Source organism: Biomphalaria glabrata, chromosome 15 (genome assembly GCF_947242115.1).
Source record: "Biomphalaria glabrata chromosome 15, xgBioGlab47.1, whole genome shotgun sequence".
Taxonomy (NCBI): domain Eukaryota; kingdom Metazoa; phylum Mollusca; class Gastropoda; family Planorbidae; genus Biomphalaria; species Biomphalaria glabrata.
Genome location: NC_074725.1, coordinates 14210943 through 14229342, shown reverse-complemented (window position 1 = coordinate 14229342; position 18400 = coordinate 14210943). Strand labels below are relative to the sequence as shown.

Genomic DNA, 18400 nt, shown 5'->3' with positions numbered 1-18400 from the left:
GTTAGAAATGTAAATAATCGATACATTTATTTTATTTAAACACCAGAAACAAAGACAGTACACTTATCTTGTGTGGACAGTACACTTATCTTGTAAAGACATCATACACATTGTCAAATGAATTAAAATTTTGGGACATGAAAGAAATAACAAGGCCCGAGTTTAATTTTGGGGCTCAACTGAAAGAGTTGTCTTTAGTGACACAGTGGCTTCATTGAACCGGTGGCATATCGAAACAGTGGCTCTACTGAAGCAGTGGCTCTAATGAAACAGTGGCTCTACTGAAGCAGTGGCTTTAATGAAACAGTGGCTCTACTGAAACAGTGGCTTTATTGAAACATGAGCTTTATTGAAACATGAGCTTTATTGAAACAGTGGCTATATTGAAACATGAGCTTTATTGAAACAGTGGCTCTATTGAAACATGGGCTTTATTGAAACAGTGGCTATATTGAAACAGTGGCTATATTGAAACAGTGGCTATATTGAAACAGTGGCTATATTGAAACAGTGGCTATATTGAAACAGTGGCTATATTGAAACAGTGGCTATATTGAAACAGTGGCTATATTGAAACAGTGGTTATATTGAAACAGTGGCTATATTGAAACAGTGGCTATATTGAAACAGTGGTTATATTGAAACAGTGGCTATATTGAAACAGTGGCTATATTGAAACAGTGGCTATATTGAAACAGTGGCTATATTGAAACAGTGGCTATATTGAAACAGTAGCTCTATTGAAACATGAGCTTTATTGAAACAGTGGCTATATTGAAACAGTGGCTATATTGAAACAGTGGCTGTATTGAAACAGCGGCTGTATTGAAACAGTGGCTATATTGAAACAGTGGCTATATTGAAACAGTGGCTATATTGAAACAGTGGCGCTATTGAAACAGCAGCTATATTGAAACAGAGGCTCTATTGATTACTAAGGGCCCCAAATTGGAAATAGCCAACGGCTTTATCAGGACTAAATCCTATCCGGCCTGCCTCTCCGGCCTTGCTGAATATTTTGGGCATAAGGAACATTGAACATTGCTCTTCATTGGGCTCCAAAGACTGTCAATGCTGGAGGTGAAAGGGGAGATAAGCTCCCGCTTTCCAAGAAATGCTCCCATGGCTTGCGTCTTTAAATTCCTCTGACAGTCAGATTCAGCTCCTGGCCTTCACGTGTGATTTTCTCATAAAACCGGTGGAACCTGTTCTTACAAATTGACAGGAGAAGGGATGAAAGGCGGAACACTGGCGCCTCAAAACCAGTTAAGCTTTGTGTTGATGGGGCACGTCAGCCTGAATAACGCAACCCATCTAGGAGAAGGAAAACTCTGACTCCAAACCTTCACTTTTTGGCGATACTTCCCCAGGTGGGTATCTGGGTTTTGGAAATGAAAAAGTAGTAATAACCCCACTGCCTTTCAAGTTGCATTTCACTAAGCGAATAATAGTGGACCTTCCCCCCCCCCACCCCCAGGTGCATTTTGACGAAGGTCTGGATTGCACTACTCCAGACGGAGGTCTATGTCTCACTACGCTCCCTAGGATATAAACCCATCACGACGTTTATCTGGTGAATGTGATAGCGTGACGGGGCCTTGATCCAGGATGTAACGATTCTCCACAGGGCACACAGAGGGCACAGTCCACTTTAAATTTTCTACTACAAAAAAAAAATAGTTTCATTTGGAGAGCTCTGTGGGTGGCGGAAAATAGACAATTGGCCAACCTCATATTGTCCCATGGATAATCCATTTGCAGTTAAACCAAGATGTTCTTTTACGCATTGGAGCAACTTGTCATTACCAAATACTTCCTTAATATGCGGATGTTTATTTTAAAAACCCCAGTCAACATTAAATGTAATTGAGGTATACTAAGAATATTTGCTGAAAGTGCAGACAAACTGACTTTATATATGAATTATTTATAAGCATATGTTTCGATTACTTTTTAATATGTATTCGCCTTTCTACCTGCATGACAATGTCATATGATACTTTAATTATATTGTCTCATATATAGTATATTTGTCTCGACCGATTGACCTACTAGAAACATTTTAGACCATATACCTGCACAGTTTGTTATTGCCAGAAGTAGTAAAGGATATAAGCACTCCACTACTTATGATGCTTCCGATGGCATGAGTCTAAAATAGTATCTGAAACCAGTCAAAGGAACACGATGGACACAAATATGACAATGATACAAAGGGGCAAAGGGGAATAACAAATAATATATACAAATTTATAATTAGATAATATTTTGCTCCCTTAGTTTTCTTACAGCGTTTGATTTCAAACGTGAAATTTATGTTTTCCCAAATATTTTTAAAACATAGTTCAGTGTCATATCACAGTCCACTTTCATATCACAGTCCACTTTCATACCACAGCTCACTTCCATACCACAGCTCACTTCCATATCACAGTCCACTTTCATATCACAGTCCACTTATATACCACAGCTCACTTCCATATCACAGTCCACTTTCATACCACAGTCCACTTATATACCACAGACTTTTTTCATACCACAACCCATTTATATTTCATATCTCATTTTTCTAACACAGATTGCATGCGCGTAGCAGTATGGTAGTGGGCTGATGTAGTGGGCTGTGATATGTAAGTGGGATGTAGTATGAAAGTGGGCTGTGATATGTAAGTGGGCTGTGATATGTAAGTGGATTGTGATATGTAATTGGGCTGTAGTATGAAAGTAGACTGTGATATGTAATTGGGCTGTGATTTGAAAGTGGGCTGTGATATGAAAGCAAGCTTATATATGGTGTGTGCTATAGTATGGAAGTTTTAGTTTTCAATTCTAGAATTACAAATAAATGTCAATAATTGGTTTAGAAATTTACATAATAAGTACAACAAAGGTCTGTTGTTTTTAATTTAACCATTAGGATCTACCGAACTGATTAGGGCCGAATTTACAAATAGATAACACAAGATATAGCCCACAAGAAATATTATTCACTGACATATAATAGTTGGACTTAAATAGTCACTAAAAGAACACCATATCTCAAATAGCTTAATTTAAACAACAAAAGGAGTTTGTGTTTTCCCTTGTTTTTAATAATTTTTGGATTTTTGCAGGAGAAAGGGCAGTAATTCCAAAGTTTTTAATTTTGTAATGCAATACTCATATTAAGGAAACAAATATTGGACTCATGAAATAATATAAATAATATAAAGAGGGAAAAACGACAACTCGTGTCTTTAAAAAAACATACTTCATGTATTGAATACGTTATAAATAAGGAAGACATTTGGTACACAGCAGACATTATGGAATAAATAAACATTGTGATGCTTTTAACTTTCAATTTGTCTTCATAAATACAAGAACACAAACTTTCATTAACAATTCTCTATGCAGGCCAACCTTAGCGTCTGTATGAGATATGTAAATAGGTCGATACCATAAAAATAAAAACATTATGACGTGTCATGGTTAAAACTAAAAATCATAAATTACAGTATGCATACATACATACTTTAGAAATCATAGTTAGTAGAAATTAGTTTGTAATTACTGGAATTACGTTAGCATTATGCTTTCAACATATTCAAAAATACTTAAATTTTTACTACGAAATCTTTTTAATAACTAAGACGATTTAGAGATATAGTTTCATGAATCCAGAGAGTAACTTAAATAGCAAAAAAAATGATGATGGCTTAAAAAAATCAGCACCAAAAATACAATAAAAAATAATTGCTAACAAAAGCGTAATTACAAAATAATTAAAACGATTTCCACTACAGCAGATTTTTTTCCCCCCAATCTGGCATGACAATAATATAACTTACAAAAGTGTGGCAAAGGTACTGATAAGAAAACAATTATCTTAAAAGTTACAGTTACCGTATAAGAAACAAATAAAGAAATAAATTATACAGCAATACATTCGAGAAGAAAACATTTCTAAGACATTCATTTATGTAAAACCTCAGAGAACTAGCCAGAAACAGATTCAATCAAATATCCACAAGCATATCTCTTATACTTAAACTACAAAGGTAAGTCAAACAAAACAAAATTGTTTGAGGAATGTCAATTCAGTTTTGAGGGAATGTTTCTTATTGCACACAAATATAAATAATGTTATTTACATGGCGCCATAGGTATTTTACGTTCCTTATAGACCTACATCTTGTCCAGTTCATTATAGCGATGAGATCGTAATGGCGATTAGTAATGACTAAACGGATAAGAAGAATTAGCAAGTTAAGAGGAATTTGATAGAAATGTTTAAAATTTCAAGCATTAGATATTTGTGCCCTAAAACCGTGATAAAGACTTTCATTCAAGACACACTTTACTCTATAGGACAGTGTCATTGCCAATTTTATGACGTCATCAAAATCAGAGTAGAAAGCGGTCCGCCTTAAATAAGAAGACCACAGCGCCCGCTTCAAAATGTAGATAAGCACTAGTACTATTGTACCTGATTTGGCAATATATATCTATATTATCGCCTCCCTTATCCAGGGAGGAGGTCTAGCTGAGCGGTGTGTTTCCTATGCTCTGTTCAGCAATTATTTCTTCCGGCCTCTACACCAGACTTTAATCTTATAGTGAAAAGAGTGCAAGTCAAAGTAAAGAAAGTAGAGATGGGACTCAGAGAGCGCACTGGTCATCTTAGAGACAAATACACAGGTCAAGTGATGTCAGGCAAAGAGTGACACTACTTTACCTATTTCAATTATTGTTTAGAGTGAATTGAGCATAGGATAAGACGTATAACTTCATCTTATATCACATCCCAACTTCAACTGTCTAATGTATAAAGTTTCTGTTTTACAACCAAAATTTAGTTGCACAATACGGAATACATGATTTAGGCACTTCAGAGCGTGCAAATATCGAAAAATATAGGTCCATCATCCATCCATTTAGAGCTTTAATCATTTGTTGTATTGCAGACATAGGTTTAGTACTTCTTTTTTATCAGCCAGCAGCCTGGTCGTGCGGTCGTCTCAATGGTCCCGGGTTGATACCCTGTCCGCTGCCATCCCCCCCCCCACCCCGCCCTTCTGAGGGCTAGGAAGGAACATTCAAAACATGTCTAACAAACAAAGTCAATGGAAACAAACAAGCAAGGCGTCTTCATCTAACAAGAACATAATACAGACATCCTTGTAAATGTATAGCATTGGGATTGGGCCAAAAACTGAGTCATTGATTGCAAGGATTAAAACAACAAAATCAACAAGAATAAATATATGGAATAGAATATACAAAACATGCCATTGGTCAAAATAACAACAAAATTGTCTGTCTTAATTAGTCAAAATCTATATTTCCCAGTTGAACTGTCATTGCAGAGTCCAGTATTAAGTTCAATAGTAATAAATATAAATTGGACACCATTTGTTGGAATTGACGAAGAAGACTATGCGGCCCTGTTTAGTAAGAAAGTATTGATATACATGGCCCTAAACCAAAACAAAGAAAAATGAATTATTTCATTATAAGTTGTTTATCTCATTATGTAAGTTACTATAAAAGAAAATGATGCTAAAAGGCATTTACATCAAACAAAAATCCCAAGGAAACTCCTGCCTTTCAGTGAGAGTTCACGGTTCACCATAACGAGATCTATCAATGTACACAGCGGCTAGATCTATACACGAAGTAGTGTTTCATAGCATTTTAATACTGTAAGAGACAAGGACATTGGGAATTTCCGAATATAAAGTTTGCACTCTCTAAAAATACTGTCAACAGAATTCTTAACGTTGAAAACAGAACAACAATCAATGCTAATGATCAAGCCACAAAAATCGTTTATCATCAAGAAGAGTTGCCGTTTCTTGATTGCATTCCGAGTAGAAGTTTTGGAGTAACCTCCTCGTCTCCGGCAAGACGACGCCATTTTTGTCAGCTGTCACGTGGCGTCTCGTCTGGTTTAGAATGTCCTGCATGATACTCTGGGATAGTGGCGCTGAAAAAAAAAGGGCATGTTCAAATCAGTTGAATGAAATACGATACAGGGACACATTTTACATTGGTACAAAAAAAAATAATTTCAAGATTCCTACTAAACTAACTGTGGCAAATTACATGCTAATATTGCTACAAAAAGTATGAAAAGTGTACCCCATTAGTAGATCTACTAACATTTGAAAAGAAGTAAAATACGTAAAATACGGGCAAGGTGACCTCAAAGAAACTAATGTGCTCAAATATAATGCCATTAGTCTTAAAGTTCATACTAATATACCAGAAAAAAAAATGCAACTTTAAAAACATACCAATAAAAACTTTGTATGATGATCTCTGGTTATATTCTGTGACACCTCTTCCTCTCAAAAGAACCAGCATCATACTAAAACTTAGCTACTTGTACATGAGTGCTTCTTTTACCAGGAACTGACTTTACACTTCAGCAATCAGCCAACAGCTCTTATTATATATATATATATATTATAAAAATACAATGATCACTCACGTAATTCCAAGAACTTGAATACACCTGACAGTGTGGTTTCCATATCAGATGTGTATTCTGTGGTTCTTATGATGTGGAATGCAAATCTAGGGAAAACTTGCATCCATTCTCTCAGAAACACAGAATAACAGCTCAGATGGATCCTAACCTGGGGATTACATTGAAATAGATCTTGAGTATTTTTTTTTAACTCATGTCAATTAATAATAAAGTCTAAATTATGTAGTTAAGTTGCTGTGTATTTAAAAAATATATGGTGTTTCTAGAAAATGTTATTTTGTTAAATAACTTTCTAGCACATATTCTTTCTCAATCTCTCTCTCTCTCATGTAATCATTTAAATCACTTAAAAAGTAAAAAGAATGTTAAAAAAGATGTTTGCCGTTTTATATTTTAAAACCATGTTTCTCCAGAGTACTCTGTTTTCAAGTAAAACTTTGTAACACTTGCAATACAGAGACGTCACTGCGGGCATGAACTTACCAGAAATATATCATACAGTAATACAGAGACGTAGCTGCGGGGCATGAACTTATTAGAAATGTATCAAACAGTAATACAAAGACTTCATGAACTTACTGGAAGTTTATCATACAAATCAGCGTCATAGAAACAGAACCTTCTGGAATGGTTAGAAAGACATACTTCCATCATCTCAATAGCCTGAACAACATGTCTGTGGAAATCTATTGGATCTTTGCCGTATTCCAAGAAAACATAGTCAGAATAAAGTCTGGAAAAAGAGAAACAAAAATTATGGCAGGATAAGATTTTAAAAATTTAAACATAAATTTCATTTCATATCATTAAAATAAATATATAAAAAACAACAACAACAACAAAAACGACAACATTGGTATCCACCCAAACCAAGGACGGGTTGAAATAAAAAGCTAAATTTCGAAACCAACTTTTATTTTAAAAAAATATATTTGATAAGTGTCAAACCCGAGCTAGGTCAAATTAGTCCATTGAAGTCTTCCTCCCTAGCGCTATGACAGCATGGAATGGGTTGCCTGAGCCAGCCAGGAAAACCAGTGACTTGGCAGAAATGTGGTCATTAGTTAATATGCACTACTAAATGCATGACGCGTAGGATGTAATCAGCTTCTTTTTTGAAGTAACGTTTGTATTATATAAGATAAGATAAGATTATACATAATCATTTTTTTTCTGGATGTAGGAACGTTCTGTAAAAATGTTCCATATCAAACTATCAATGCCCTATAAGCTTTGCACACGGAAAAAGTGCTCTTGAAAATGTTTGGATGGATTACAGCAAGAGACTTGATTTCAAACCCACAATATGCAATGAGCTTCACATACAGAAAACATTCCGCATCATATCTACTTTATCCATTTGCCCATTTTTGTAAATTTGTGTAAAATTTAAGTTCCTCTTTCAGACCTGTAGCCCCTGGTAAATGCTGCCCACTTATTGGAGATGTGAAAAACATCTTTCACCTCTATCACCCTCTTAGCAAGACGCCCAGATACAAAACTATAGTGCAGGTATTAGAATAAAAGATGACTGTTATTGCAGCAGGAAAAGCGCAACTGGGTAGTCTACCTTTCTATGGGCTCTCTTAGCTGGATAATAAGCTTTGGAGGTTTTTTATGCAAGTACTTTAAGAAGTGGGGTGTCAATATTTTGGGTTCTGGCAAACCTTCGTTCTGGGGAATCATTGTCCAGCCTCTGAAGTCCCACATGTCCATCGGAGATGCATCACCTGGTGGAGACAGAGAACTTATGTATCATTAGCATAAATCTGACTTATCGTGTCATCTAGGTAGAGGCAATAGAAGCACTATCGTTCAACTGAGAGAATAAAGAACTCTTATAATTTTGATTTAAACGTTGTAAAGAGATCGCAATAAAAACAACTGCTTATTGGACCAAAAATAAATTACAGAAGATTTATGTAAGAAAAAAAAACATGTAGCATTTTGGCTCAAACTAGCCAGGTTTCGAACTTGGAGCAGATGGTTTTCAAGTCACAGTATATTCTGTTTTTGTTGCAAATTTGTTCTTATAAGGAAAGTGAATAACAAAAAAATCCTTTAAAAAAAACTTACATAAAAGGGGAAGAACTCCGTCCTTAAAACTATATCTATCAATAATGTACAGGTTATTTACTTATTCGATATCAAACAAAATAATTAATTACCAATAATAAAATGACTAATTCAGTATTTTTGTTTATTGATTCATGTTTTGTTAGGTATAAAAAATAACTGTTTAAAGTATCAACTTGATTGAAGAATACGAGAGGGAGAAAAAGCGTTAACAATTATTTAAGGGAACTAAACCCAATAAATTTCTCAACTAGTCATGTATGCCCTTCTCAACTAGTCATGTTTGCAATTCTCAACTAGTCATGTTTGTCCTTTTCAACTAGTCATAGTTGCCCTTAACTAGTCATAATTGCCCTTCTCATCTAATCATAATTGCCCTTTTCAACTAGTCATAGTTGCCCTTCTTAACTAGTCATAATTGCCCTTCTCAAGTAGTCATAATTGCCCTTCTCAACTAGTCATGTTTGTCCATTTTCAACTAGTCATGTTTGCCCTTCTCAAGTAGTCATGTTTGCACTTCTCAACTAGTCATAATTGCCCTTTCTCAACTAGTCATAATTGCACTTCTCAACTAGTAATAATTGCCCTTTCTCAACTAGTCATAAGTTCACTTCTCAACTAGTCATAATTGCCCTTCTCAACTAGTTATAACTGCCCTTCTTAACTAGTGATAATTGCCCTTCTCAACTAGTCATAATTGCCCTTCTCAACTAGTTATAATTGCCCTTCTTAAATAATGATAATTCCCCCCTCAACTAGTCATAATTGCCCTTCTCAACTAGTCATAATTTCACTTCTCAACTAGTCATGATTGCCCTTTTTAATCAGCCATATTCCTTTTTAAAAAAACAATAAATTTATAGCCTAATGGTTACACATAATTCCCACATAAAACAGGCCAGGATTCAAAGGTCGCATTGGTATGCTATTGAACTTCATCAACTTAAGTATTTGTCAGACGTTAGGCGATATGGTCTCTAGCTTTGATTTACTTGCAACTACACTCGTCTGGTTCTTCTCCTCTATTAAGTTCGCTGTTTGCTCGAACATATCCAGGTAGGAGTCGAATGAGGTCTTTGGATTTCCCTTGCGTTTGTTCATAATGCCTGGGAAAAAAAAAGAAATATATCTTACACATTTCATACTGTTTGTTTTTTTTATTTTGTCTTTCAAGAATTTTTCAAATTATTTTCTAGGTTTTTTTTCCCTGTCACTTTCTTAAGAACCTGAAAAACTAACTAGCTTCAACTTGTTTTAAAAGAAAGATAAATCCCTAATTCAGACTTCTGCCTCCAGGGGTCAGATGCTGTGAAGGTAAATTCAAATTATAACAAATTAGATGATCCAGTAGGCTCAGTTAATGTCAACGATGCTTAAGCCGAAAAGTGTCATTTGAGATAATAGTCTACAATGGTCTCAGACAAAGAAGTCTACCGCTTTTTTACAATTATGTGAAGTCCAATACAGAAAATCTCTAACACCAGACTCAGTAGAGAGATGTAGTTCAAGGGCATGGGTAACAAAACTTCATCGAAAGGGCTAACAATGTTTCCTTTATTGTTTTAAATAACAATGTTCACAAATCCGTGTAGTGGAGCCCCATAACCGTGACCAACTTTGTTACTTCCTTTCGATAGCTTCTGAGATGAAATAAAAGTCTAATGCAGAGCTTTTCTTGGGGAACAAAACAGACATTGAAACTGAAAGATGGAAGAAGCTATACGTTGTTCATTTCTGCTTTGCTTGCTTCCCTTTCGTGCAAGTGTGCCCTGCTTGCCTCCCTTTCGTGCCAGTGTGCCCTGCTTGCCTCACTTTCATGCCAGTGTGCCCTGCTTGCTTCCCTTTCGTGCCAGTGTGCCCTGCTTACTTCACTTTCATGCCAGTGTGCCCTGCTTGCCTCCCTTTCGTGCCAGTGTGCCCTGCTTGCCTCACTTTCATGCCAGTGTGCCCTGCTTGCCTCACTTTCATGCCAGTGTGCCCTGCTTCCTTCACTTACATGCCAGTGTGCCCTGCTTGCCTCACTTTCATGCCAGTGTGCCCTGCTTGCCTCCCTTTCGTGCCAGTGTGCCCTGCTTGCTTCCCTTTCGTGCAAGTGTACCTTGCTTGCTTCCCTTTCATGCCAGTGCACCTTGCTTGCTTCCCTTTCGTGCCAGTGTGCCCTGCTTGTTTCCTTTCTTGCCAGTGCACCTTGCCTGCCTCCCTTTCATATCAGTGTGCCCTGTTTGCCTCCCTTTCATGCCAGTGCACATTGCTTGCCTCCATTTCATGTCAGTGCACCTTGCCTGCCTCCCTTTCATACCAGTGTGCCCTGTTTGCCTCCCTTTCATGCCAGTGCACCTTGCTTGCCTCCCTTTCATGTCAGTGCACCTTGCTTGCCTCCCTTTCGTGCCAGTGCATCTTGCTTGCTTCCCTTTCATGCCAGTGCACCTTGCTTGCTTCCCTTTCGTGCCAGTGTGCCCTGCTTGTTTCCTTTCATGCCAGTGCACCTTGCCTGCCTCCCTTTCATACCAGTGTGCCCTGTTTGCCTCCCTTTCATGCCAGTGCACCTTGCTTGCCTCCATTTCATGTCAGTGCACCTTGCCTGCCTCCCTTTCATACCAGTGTGCCCTGTTTGCCTCCCTTTCATGCCAGTGCACCTTGCTTGCCTCCCTTTCATGTCAGTGCACCTTGCTTGCCTCCCTTTCGTGCCAGTGCACCTTGCTTGCTTCCCTTTTGTGCCAGTGTACCTTGCTTGCCTCCCTTTTGTGCCAGTGTGCCCTGCTTGCCTCCCTTTCGTGCCAGTGTGCCCTGCTGGCCTCCCTTTCGTGTCAGTGTGCCCTGCTTGCCTCAATTTCATGCCAGTGTACCTTGCTTGCCTCCCTTTCATGCCAGTGTACCTTGCTTGCCTCCCTTTCATGCCAGTGCACATTTCTTGCCTCCCTTTCGTGTCAGTGTGCACTGCTTGCCTCCCTTTCATGCCAGTGCACCTTGCTTGCCTCCCTTTCATGCCAGTGCACCTTGCTTGCCTCCCTTTCGTGCCAGTGTGCCCTGCTTGCCTCCCTTTCGTGCCAGTGTGCCTTGCTTGCCTCCCTTTCGTGCCAGTGCACCTTGCTTGCTTCCCTTTCGTGCCAATGTGCCCTGCTTGCCTTCCTTTCGTGCCAGTGTGCCCTGCTTGCTTCCCTTTCATGCCAGTGTGCCCTGCTTGCCTCCCTTTCGTGCCAGTGTGCCCTGCTTGCCTCCCTTTCGTGCCAGTGCATCTTGCTTGCTTTCCTTTCGTGCCAGTGTGCCCTGCTTGCCTCCCTTTCGTGCCAGTGTGCCCTGCTTGCCTCCCTTTCGTGCCAGTGCACCTTGCTTGCTTCCCTTTCGTGCCAGTGCACCTTGCTTGCTTCCCTTTTGTGCCAGTGTGCCCTGCTTGCCTCCCTTTCGTGCCTGTGTGCTCTGCTTGCTTCCCTTTCGTGCCAGTGTGCCCTGCTTGCCTCCCTTTCGTGCCAGTGTGCCCTGCTTGCCTCCCTTTCGTGCCAGTGCATCTTGCTTGCTTTCCTTTCGTGCCAGTGTGCCCTGCTTGCCTCCCTTTCGTGCCAGTGTGCCCTGCTTGCATCCCTTTCGTGCCAGTGCACCTTGCTTGCTTCCCTTTCGTGCCAGTGCACCTTGCTTGCTTCCCTTTTGTGCCAGTGTGCCCTGCTTGCCTCCCTTTCGTGCCTGTGTGCTCTGCTTGCTTCCCTTTCGTGCCAGTGTGCCCTGCTTGCTTCCCTTTCGTGCCAATACACCTGCGATATAGTTTAGATTTAAACTATTTAGTTATATAAAAGTCGATTTATGAAATAGTTCGAATAGATGATAATCCGTTCATAGATAACTTGACGCCAACCGCCAATGTTAAGTCAACCCTAAACTTTACTCCGACTATAGTTATACGATACCTACTTTTAACTCTCTGCCTTCTATAAAGCAAAAATTCTATACATACTCAGTGCCTACTATAAACAAAATACATATTATGAACTGTAGGACTACTATAAATTTAATGTATGTTATAAACTGTATTCATATTTTAAACCTAGTACTTTTTATATACTCTATGTCCACTGTATTGCTAGCGCCCATTATAAACTGTACATCTATAAACCTTATTACAATTATAAAGTGTATTCCTATTTACAACTGTAAGTATACTATAAATCTAATGTTTGTAATAAATCGAATGCCTATTATAAAGTGTATGCCTATTTAAAACTGTAAGTATACTATAAATCTAATGTCTGTAATAAATCGAATGCCTATTATAAAGTGTATGCCTATTTACAACTGTAAGTATACTATAAATCTAATGTCTGTAATAAATTGAATGCCTATTATAAAGTGTATGCCTATTTAAAACTGTAAGTATACTATAAATCTAATGTCTGTAATACATCGAATGCCTATTATAAAGTGTATGCCTATTTAAAACTGTAAGTATACTATAAATCTAATGTCTGTAATAAATCGAATGCCTATTATAAACTGTATGCCTACCTAAAGTAATGTTCTCCTTTAAACCTTGCGATCCTTGTGACAGAAGATGGCCCACGGTTACCAAGGATGTCATGTGGCCAGCACAGCGATCAACCGCATTTACATTTTCCTAACTAATGTCAGATGACCATTAAAGCTGAGTGGACTCGGAGGCGCCCTAAAGATCCCTAAATTAAAAATTCCAGTCTTAAACAGGATTCGAACCATGTTCGAAAGCCATGTGCTCTACTATTCAGCTTCCGCGTCTCCGAACTGTATGCCTAATATAATCCTAGTGCCTGTATGCCTACTTTAAATCTTATGTCCATTTAAACTGTTTGCGTACTACAAACCAAATACATATTTTGAACTTTTAACCTAATGTATGCCTACCGTAACGATTCCAACACCAATACTGGGATTCTTTTTTCATTACGCCGGTGTTCCCGTACACAAGAGGATGCTTGACCAACCGACTGTGGAGATCTGTGGACCCGCTCTTGTCTATGCCTATGATATAGAAGTATGGCAAGCACCGAAGTTTTCTTTTCTTCATCAAGACCACGTCATAAAAACACGGATTTTTCAAGTGAGGTAGGAACTGTGGCAAAACCTAGACCCTCAGAAAGAGAAAGATTAAATTAATTTTATATAATTATTTGCGCCCATATATCAAGACTGTAAAACATGTTGTTTTTATTTAAGGTTTGAGAACAATTGGGACATTTTTTTAAAGAGGCGAGTCTTTCTAGAAAACACAAGAACATAATAGACTTCTTCAGAAGACACTTTCAAACATTCGCCACCGTTCCACTTCTGATGGCGTGGACTGTACACTCTAGGGCAGCAGAAGATTTTGAAACAGATCGCTGCCTGGTCGTGTGGTATGCGTATAGGATAGCCCAACGATAGTCTGAGTTCGAACTCTGTCCTCTGTCATTACTTGTCGTTCAGTGTGAGGTTTGGGTTTGGACGAAATAGTCTTTATTTCTGAAGAAATGTCTAAAACTTAAAAGAGCTTATTAAAATAATGGCGTCTTTGTACAATTAGTAGATGGTCTCTTTGTACAATAAGTACATGGGCGTCTTTGTACAATAAGTAGATGGCTTCTGTGTACAATACGTAGATAGCTTCTTTGTAGAATAAATAAATGGCTTCTTTGTACAATAAGTAGATGGCTTCTTTGTACTATAATATATATGGGTATGAATCATGTAGTGGATTATTTACAGTATGGATTGTTATTAATGAAACTTACAATACAAAATATATCTTCAACTCTGCTGTATTTCGATGCTAGTCGGTCAATACAATGAAATTCTGAAACGAATCAGATATTAAAGGTATTCATTTTGTATTCGTAATCAAATAACATAAACTAAATATGTACCTTTCAAAGTTCGGATGCAATACAACAATTAAAAATAACTATGCAAGAAGTTTCTTTATAAGAATACACCACTTTTATAACTGTTCACTATTAATAGTAACAAACACAGATGGCTATTTAGTAAGGGAGATGACTATTTACTATATTTGTAACACAATTATGCAAATGGTTTAAGATTTTTTTTGTCAAAAAAACATTTTTTTACACATCTATTGCTAATTAAATTATCTAATTTCTGTCATACTAACTAATGCATTTACAAAAAAATTTTTCCTTTTTTTTTTCAAAGAGAAAAAATCTATTTAGAATGCATATAAGTGTAATATAATTTAAATTTAAAACAATTAGTAAGTAGTTTGCCATAATAACACTACAACACCACTATAGTCCATACGTTGTTCTCCAAAGGAAGGATTAATAATTATTATTTTTTTTATTTTTTTACGAAAGTTTTTATTAATGAGGCCTTCAATAAGAAATTGACTCTATACTCTATACAAAACAATCAGATCAATAAGATAATCATTATATGAAATCAGTTAGGCCACGTTCACACCTAACTTCACCTTCACTTTCACCTATCCCTTGGTCTGCTGGACCGTTGGGGCACCACTCAACATCTGTCAACCTTCTTTCTCCATTCTTCTCTGTCATTTGCCTTTGGTAGAATTTCATTCCGTTATTCTTTCTGAAAATATTGAAACCTGCCTTTTTACCTGCCTGGGTGGACCAATTCGGTGGCCGATTTTAGAGTTTGTGTTTCCACACAAACTTTCTTCGTAACTTTGTTTTAAAATATACTTTTAAGCAAATTTATTCCCCTCCCCCCCCCCCCTAAAATGGGAACTAGCTGAGTGAATGCGTGTGTACAAAGTTTATAAAAACAAAATGAAATCAATAATTCTTTGATGCTTAACTCGCCATTGTGGACCCTTAAAACTGAAATAATAAAACAAATTTAGATTTTCATTCTTTTTTCTCGAAGTAACTAGATATATATTTGAAGGCCTACTATAGTGTGTGTGTGTGGGGGGGGGGGAATTGCAAAGAGAGAAAGAGAGAGAGAGGCATTGAGAGAAAATGGGAGGGAGAGAGTGATAGAAGTAAGGAAGGAGAAAGAAAGAGAGAGAAAGAGAGAGAGAGAGAGAGAGTAGAAAGGCGGGGATGAAAGAAAACAAAATGATGGTAAGAGAGACAGAGAAAGAGAGAAAGAGAGAGAGAAAGAGAGAGAGAGAGAGAAAGAGAGAGAAAAAAGAGATAGAGAGAGAGAGAGTAGAAAGGCGGGGATGAAAGAAAACAAAGTGATGGTAAGAGAGACAGAGAGAGAGAGACAGAGAGAGACAGAGACAGAGAGAGACAGAGACAGAGAGAGAGACAGAAAGAGAGAGAGAGACAGACAGACAGAGAGAGAGAGAGACAGAGAGAGAGAAAGAGCGGTCCGTTCAACCACTTAGTAATAGATCCTACAATTCGCAATGTGGGGTTTCAAAAGTACCAGAGAGGAGACAATGTCGTGACTAAACGAAGGGAGCAACTCTTAACTACAAAAAAAATATGCGTCGAGAGGAGCAGCTTAATGGAAGGGGGGGAGGGTCAAATATTGCGTCACAAACAAATAATTTAAAATCACATCTGTTACACGGGCCACAATTTGTTTTCGTTTTAAATGTATAGCAGACACAAGGTACGTGACTTGTGTAACACTGTAACTCCATCAATAGAGTCAATGGTGTGCAGAACGTGCCCTAGTTTAACTGAACCATGTTAGCTTAGGTTTTGGTGATACATGGATGTATATCTCGTCTGATACAGGGGGATTTCTTATTCTATATTTGCTAATAGGTTCACATATGGTCAGGTCATAGTGGGACAGAAGTCTCTCATTGCGAGCCCAATTATACTCTTGAAGTCGTATCCTATTCAATTGGAGTTTTTCTCCCCCCTCCCCTAAAGTTGGAACATTTAACAGTTTTCTTGTTGTTTTTTTTTTCGATTGGGAAGGGGACTTAGTGGCTGAGGTGATAGGGCGCTTGGCTTTCGAACCGATGGGTATCGAGTTGGAAATCGTGTGAAGACTGAATTCTTATTGCGACTGTAATCGTATCGGATGCCCCTCCCCTACCCCAACAATTAAACGCATGTATTAGACACGAGTTTCTATTGCTAATCCTGATAATTGGGTTTCTGTCAAATTGATTGTAATTATGTCAGAAGTAACCGCAATTTCCTTAATGCTCGAGTATTATTTGAAAGGTTCTCCAATGTTGAAGCCAAATGGAATGAGCTCACATCTACACAGCCTGGATTATTAGTTAATCTGCCATTAGAATGCATAATGGTCGTGTGATGATTGGGGAAAAATTTTTTTTGAAAGAATTCAAACACAAAACATTAGCAAGTGTTAAAAGTGATGTACGAGTGTCTCGAGACTTAAACATTAAAAAAATGGAATGGGAAAAAACAAACAAACAACAAAACAAAACAACTTATTACAACTGTTGATGTAGATTATTGTAGATCTTATCCAACCAAAGCCTAAGGGAAACAACTCAGCAAACACCAATAGCTATTGCCCGTATTGCCCCCCCACTAGCAGATACATGAAGTCCTCATCTGTACGTGTGTATCTCCTCAACAGAATGAGAATAGATTATTGGAAAGACGATGGAATAGGACAATAACTAAATCTAGAACATAATGACTAAATACAATTTTTTAGTCTACAAGATGTAACCATTATTTATAACACGCTATGAATGTTAATTAATCACTAGATTGAATGCCCTAAACCTTGTTAATTAATCACTAGATTGAATGCCCTAAACCTTGTTAATTAATCACTAGATTGAATGCCCTAAACCTTGTTAATTAATCACTAGATTGAATGCCCTAAACCTTGTTAATTAATCACTAGATTGAATGACCTAAACCTTGTTAATTAATCACTAGATTGAATGACCTAAACCTTGTTAATTAATCACTAGATTGAATGACCTAAACCTTGTTAATTAATCACTAGATTGAATGACCTAAACCTTGTTAATTAATCACTAGATTGAATGACCTAAACCTTCTAATTAATCACTAGATTGAATGACCTAAACCTTGTTAATTAATCACTAGATTGAATGACCTAAACCTTGTTAATTAATCACTAGATTGAATGACCTAAACCTTCTAATTAATCACTAGATTGAATGACCTAAACCTTCTAATTAATCACTAGATTGAATGACCTAAACCTTGTTAATTAATCACTAGATTGAATGACCTAAACCTTCTAATTAATCACTAGATTGAATGACCTAAACCTTCTAATTAATCACTAGATTGAATGACCTAAACCTTCTAATTAATAAATAGATTGAATGACCTAAACCTTCTAATTAATCACTAGATTGAATGACCTAAACCTTGTTAATTAATCACTAGATTGAATGACCTAAACCTTCTAATTAATCACTAGATTGAATGACCTAAACCTTGTTAATTAATCACTAGATTGAATGACCTAAACCTTCTAATTAATCACTAGATTGAATGACCTAAACCTTGTTAATTAATCACTAGATTGAATGACCTAAACCTTCTAATTAATCACTAGATTGAATGACCTAAACCTTGTTAATTAATCACTAGATTGAATGACCTAAACCTTCTAATTAATCACTAGATTGAATGACCTAAACCTTCTAATTAATCACTAGATTGAATGACCTAAACCTTGTTAATTAATCACTAGATTGAATGACCTAAACCTTCTAATTAATCACTAGATTGAATGACCTAAACCTTGTTAATTAATCACTAGATTGAATGACCTAAACCTTCTAATTAATCACTAGATTGAATGACCTAAACCTTCTAATAAATCACTAGATTGAATGACCTAAACCTTGTTAATTAATCACTAGATTGAATGACCTAAACCTTCTAATTAATCACTAGATTGAATGACCTAAACCTTCTAATTAATCACTAGATT

The 18400-nt window shown here is 37.2% G+C and overlaps 1 protein-coding gene across 5 annotated transcripts in view; it reads right to left on the bottom strand.

The window, feature by feature from the left end:
- Positions 1-3235: 3235 nt before the first annotated feature.
- The window catches only part of LOC106055664 (carbohydrate sulfotransferase 15-like), a 46213-nt gene continuing 31048 nt past the window's right edge, over positions 3236-18400 (bottom strand). For 4 of the 5 annotated variants that reach the window (XM_056012650.1, XM_056012651.1, XM_013212021.2 and 1 more), the window contains 7 exons: positions 14284-14345; positions 13418-13637; positions 9544-9657; positions 8046-8205; positions 7055-7208; positions 6476-6623; positions 3236-5968 (listed from right to left, as the gene is read on the bottom strand). In XM_056012650.1, coding sequence (XP_055868625.1) covers positions 5787-5968; positions 6476-6623; positions 7055-7208; positions 8046-8205; positions 9544-9657; positions 13418-13637; positions 14284-14345 — 1040 coding nt within the window. In that variant the 3' untranslated portion in view covers positions 3236-5786. Of the gene's footprint in view, positions 5969-6475; positions 6624-7054; positions 7209-8045; positions 8206-9543; positions 9658-13417; positions 13638-14283; positions 14346-14981; positions 15104-18400 lie in introns of all 5 variants that reach the window. The other variant, XM_056012652.1, reaches the window with a different exon arrangement.